General features: G+C 48.2%; 1 protein-coding gene across 1 annotated transcript in view; it reads right to left on the minus strand.

The window, feature by feature from the left end:
• arhgap1 (Rho GTPase activating protein 1) overlaps positions 1-5742 on the minus strand; it is a gene marked incomplete in the record, with an annotated part of 22495 nt that overhangs the window by 11523 nt on the left and 5230 nt on the right. The window contains 5 exon segments of the mRNA XM_037696851.1: positions 1008-1094; positions 1434-1565; positions 3720-3807; positions 3880-3972; positions 4063-4193. Of these exon segments, the coding sequence (XP_037552779.1) occupies positions 1008-1094; positions 1434-1565; positions 3720-3807; positions 3880-3972; positions 4063-4186 (524 nt within the window).

The following is a 5742-nucleotide window of genomic DNA, read 5'->3' on the forward strand; positions in this document are numbered from 1 at the left end:
TGTATGAATGTGTGTGTGTAGTAGAGTGCTGTAGGAATGTGTGTGTGTAGTAGAGTGCTGTATGAATGTGTGTAGTAGAGTGCTGCATGAATGTGTGTAGTAGAGTGCTGTATGAATGTGTGTGTGTGTGGTAGAGTGCTGTATGAATGTGTGTGTGTGTGTGTAGTAGAGTGCTGTATGAATGTGTGTGTGTAGTAGAGTGCTGCATGAATGTGGAATGAAGTGCAATCCTTCAAAATGTACAGATACGGCTGCGCACCTCCACCTGTCTGCTGCAGACCACGCAGTTGAACTGCTTTGTTCTTCACCAAATACAAGGTTTGGGTCAGGACTTGGTCCAAAGCAGAAAGAAATCCTGGCTTGCACGGAGCCATCAGCAGAGGGCAGTACACACACTGTGTGTACTCCGTGTATTACAGCAGGTATTTCAGGTTTTTGACTAGAAGAAACTGTTGGTGCTGTGTAACAGAAAGAACTGACATCACAAGACTCATGAAACCTCAGTCAGTGTCCAACAGGAACATGGAAACAGCCTTCTGACAACACCTACATCAGTGTTCGGTGTATACAGGCCGGTGTCACTGAGCCACCACGACTCATTTAAACAGGGACCTGTTCCTCAAGCTTAAATGGTAAATGGACTGGACTTATCCAGCACCTTTCTATCTTATCAAGACACTCAGAGCAGTTGATAGTACAGTCTGTGCCTCATTCTACTAGATCTTTTTACACAGATGACCTGTAGCAGGCATGTGGCTGCTGCTGGAATCAAACACCCACCGCACTGAGGCCGGCTGCTCCAACCACTCAGCCACAGCCCAAAACAACGGAGTCAGAAGTGAGGAAGTAAAGTTTCAGACGCCCCGGAGCAGACGAGCACCGACGTCCTCTGACCACTTACCAGAGACTCACCCGTGTGACAACCATCTGAGGACCTGCACTGCAGTCAGAGCACGTGTAAAGTGAAAGTTGCCCGTGTCCTTCTGTGAAATGAGTGTTTAACCAACCTGATGATGGGTTTGAAGAGGATGAACAGAGTCTTGAAGAACATGGTCGGATGGACGATGTACAAAGCCTTCATGTTCTTTTTGTACCTGCAGACAGACGACACTCAGGGTGAACACGGACTGGTGGTGAAGACCAGCTGCCAGTCTGTCCAACAGCTTTTCAGCCACTTGTCAGCAGACCCTGCAGTCTGACAGTAAACCTGCAGTTCACTCTGCTGCGTCCAGCGGGTCTGTGACACAACTGGATTCGTTGCAGATGGAGGGACCGATCATTGTCCCAGCCTGCTGAACGTTTCACCAACAGAAAATTAGCAGTTAGCTTGTTGAGTGGGAGCAGCTGGTGTAGAAGACCCGGGGGAACAGCTGGTTCCTGAGTTCATGCGATACACTAAGATGTGAACGAGGTTCGTCTGCGGTTGAACTTACTTTCTGTCAAACTCCCGGTACGCGTCTCGAAGCCAACCCAGAGATAGTTTGTTCTCACTGGTCAGCCCATGATGGAAATAAATCAGAGTGTAGTCACTCTCTACGTACTGGTCCAGGGTTCCTTTAAGGTACCTGCAGAGGACAAAGTTGTCACAAATAAAGTGAACAAGTCCAAATCACTCTCACACAGTCACAACTAGGGTTGGGTAATGGGTTTAACGTCATCCATCTTTGGTCCAGCAGCTAATGGTTGAAATACCACCTGAGTCAAAGTGGTTTTTGGTGGTGGATGGACCAGGCAGAGGTCAGAGGTGAGGAGGGATGCACCAGACAAACTACCGGCCAGTAGCCCTCACCCTGATAGTCACTAAATGTTTTGAAAAACTGGTCGTGACCCACATCAAAGCAACCATTGACATCAGCGAGGACCCTCACCAGTACGCTTACTGCGAGAATCGATCAACAGAGGACGCCATCTCCTCTGTGGTCCACTCTGCTCTCACCCACCTGGAGCAGAAGGACTCCTACGTCCGTATGCTCTTTGTGGACTTCATTTCTGCCTTCAACACCATGATCCCCCAAACCCTGATGGACAAACTATCCACACTAGGACTAAGCCCCTCCATTAGCAACTGTGTACTAGACTTCTTAACAAACAGACCACAGTCAGTGAGAATCCACGACTTCTCCTCCTCCACCATAACCCTCAGCACTGGCTCCCCTCAGGGCTGTGTGTTGAGCCCCCTCCTGTTCACTTTGCCCACATATGACTGTGCAACTACCCATCCATGCTGCCATATTGGAACGTTGCAGACAATACAGCGGTGGTGAAACTTCCATATCAACGTGAAGAAGACAAAGGAGATGATTGTGGAATTCAGAAGGAGCAAACACACCTACCCCACCCCACCCTGAACATAAGAGGATCTGCGGTGGAAGTGGTCTCCAGCTACAAGTACTTGGGTGTGTGGCATGGAGGCTGCACAGCTGCAGAAAGAAAAGCTTTGCAGAGAGTGGTGAAGGCTGCACAGAAGATGTTGGAGTCAGCCTCCCCACCATCACAGACATCTACACCTCCAGATGCAGGAAGAGGGCCACCTGCATCATGAAGGACCCCACTCCCCTCAGGAAGGAGGTTGAGGAGCATTAAGTGTAGAACCACTAGACTGAGGAACAGCTTCTACCCTCAGGCTGTTAGACTCATGAATCTCTAACCAGGAACACTTTAATTGGTGATATGTGACTTATTTGTGCTGCTGATTATGTCATGCTGCTGATTATGTCATGCTGCTGTATTCATTCATACCCATCTGCTCACCACAGACTCATGTTCAGGCTGCTGTTTATAAACTGTATTATTTTACATGATTAGTGTTTAGTGTACATCTTAGATCCTTACATACCGTTTCTTTATATACTTTATATTTTTGGTGTAACTGGGACCTTGAGTACACACTTTCGTTCCACCTCATGTACCACATGTGATGTGAATGACAATAAAGACCCTTGAACCTTGAAGAGACAGGGGCAGGGCGTTCCACAGCCGGGGGACCACGGCCTGAAAGGAAAGGTCACCCTGAGTTTTAAACCGGGTCTTAGGGACCTTTAGGAGGTTCAGCGCTGAAGACCGAAGGGTGCAGGCTGGAGGATAAGGGATCAACATTTCAGTGATGTACTGGGGGGCCTGTCCATTTAAAACTCTAAAAGTCAAGACCAACAATTCTAAATTCAACAGGCAGCCAACGAAGGGAAGATAGAGCTGGTGTAACGTGAGACCTTCTATTAGTTCCTGTTAAAAGCCTCACAGCAGCGTTCTGGACACACTGCAGACGAGCGACAGCAGATTTGTAAGAACAAGTAAAACTGGAATGACAATTATCTAACGGAGAAGAGATAAAAACATGAATAATCATGTCCAGGTCAGATCTGGATAACATCGTCCTCAGTTTAGAAATGTTTCTCAGATGATAAAAGCAGTTTTTGACTGTTTGTCCAAGGACACTGACTGGTCACCAAGGTTTCTGAGGCTCGGCTGAGAAGAGGAGCCCAGAGAACCGAGGTGTTGCTTGATCCAAGGATCTTTCTGTTCAGGAACAATGATCAGAGCTTGAGTCGTGTCAGAATTTAACTGAATAATTCTGCGTCCTGGAGGGAACAGCACAATAGAATGTCATCAGCACAGAGATGGTGGATGAGGTACACCAGGCGTGAGATGTTCAGGTGGTACTCCATCGTGTTTACGCAGTAAATGACAAAAAGGAAAAGATGTGACCTGTTGGATCTTACATGAGCAGCTTGTAGTGGTCCAGCTGGTGCTGCGGGGGCATCCTGCAGGCGTTAAACACGATCACCTTCCTGCCGAAGTTGTCGTCCCCTACAGACAGGAGCTCCACGTCAGACACGTCTTACTTTGACAACAAACAGGACGTCTTCACAGAGAACTGACCCGCCACTTCAATGATCTGATGCCTCGCGATGTCGTAGAAGGGGTGGTCCCAGGGCAGGTGGGGGGAGCCGGCATCGAAGTCCTGGGAGATGTCTGAAACACACAGGAGGAAGCACAGGTTCACGACGGTTACCACGTGTTGTCTTCATGTCAGAGAGGACGTGCGTGCTGCGAGACACCTACCCGACTTGGTGAGAGCAGAGTCGTCAGCAGGCCACTGCTGGTCCTCGATGGTGGCCAGCTTCAGCTGGCCTAACTGTGCAGTGGCAGGGTCTTCACCCAGATCAACCAGCAGGTCTGAAGACATGTCGCAACTGTCTCACACACACAAAGAATAGTTCAGGGTGCGCCAGCTGTTGGACACTGGTAACACAACACATCTGGATCCAACGGGGCTGGAACAGGACCGGCAGAAAGACCAGAAGTCTCTGGACCTGCAGGACTTCAGACAGCATCACACCGACCCTGGACGTGTCAGAAATATACATACGCCTCCAGTCGATCACGTCGGAACTTTCATCGGACGCCGTTTCAGAACAGACGGGCTTTTGTGACGACACCAGCTTCTTAACTGGAAGCAAAGTTGAGCTTTTAGCACAAACAAGAGGTCATCTGGACCGATTCTTCTGGGGAGAAACGTTTGGTCTTTCATCCGAATGACGTCATGAGTCTGAGGCCTGCCAACAGCTCTGTCGTATAAACAGCACCTTTACAAAGTGGTTGAAGCCGGCCTGCAGAGGAACTCCAGAAACTATTCACGAGTAAAAACCATGGGTCCAACAACCGATCAACGGTGCAGAACAATCCATCGCTAAACGCGGATGGCCACTGGCTATTCACCGATACAGCTTGAGGACAAACTGGACCCAAACGTCTGTCCAGATGACCTGTTGAACCGTTGAATGGCTGTGTACCAACTAGACTGGTTCTAGACTGGTGTCTGTGGTTGTCTACATTTCCACTGGAATCCCACAAAGATCAGCACAATGGTCCAACATGTGATCAAATATCTGCAGACAGTTTAGTGTCCATCTCCAGATGCGTGTGGACGATCAGACCGAGTCAGAATCCTCGACCAAAGACAGGAAGTGAGTTCCAGCTGCAGTCACTCTCTATCTGCTGGCGTGGCACATTTCATTGTTCCGTGCTTCCTACATGCCAACGAGGAAACAACCTGTTTAAACAGGCAGAGTCCAACTTCTGTTTCAGAAAGAGGACTTCAGTGAAACCTGAGAAGTTATCTGAAGACGGTGAGTCCAGAGCCGATCAGCTGGACGGATGGTCCTTGTTGCACGTGTAAAGTCAGAAGCACATCAAGGAGGTGCTAGTTATAGAACAGATCCTGTTGGCAGGCCTCAGACTGATGAAGTCTTTCACATGAAAGATGAAACACTTCTCATAAAAACAAACTTGTCCAGATGACCTGATTTAACCTTTTGTATACCCGCTAATGATGTCCTGCTTTGGAGAAACCAACAGCAGCTACAGCCGCTCTGAGCCGCGGAGCGTCTGATGCCGCAGCCTGCATGCATGTGGAACAGCTAAATGTTTATTGAGCCCATTACAATTAAGTTTTTACTCTTTATATCCAAACTAAAACACTTTTGTCAGACGGGATGAGAAACACCGCAGCGATGTTCAGCCAGGAAACACGTACGTCTTCTGGGGTGAGTTGAACGCTAGATTTTTACAGACACTCTCAAATGTAAAGCACCACGGAGTGGGCTAACATAAAACTATAAACATTAGAGGCATTATTTTGTGATATAAAGATGGGATCAGAAACTGCATTTATAATGGGATTTCCCTGTGGTTTGATGGGATCAGAAACTGCATTTATAATGGGATTTCCCTGTGGTTTGA

Source organism: Nematolebias whitei, chromosome 24 (assembly GCF_014905685.2).
Source record: "Nematolebias whitei isolate Nwh7 chromosome 24, NemWhi1, whole genome shotgun sequence".
In the NCBI taxonomy this organism is placed as follows: Eukaryota; Metazoa; Chordata; class Actinopteri; order Cyprinodontiformes; family Rivulidae; genus Nematolebias; species Nematolebias whitei.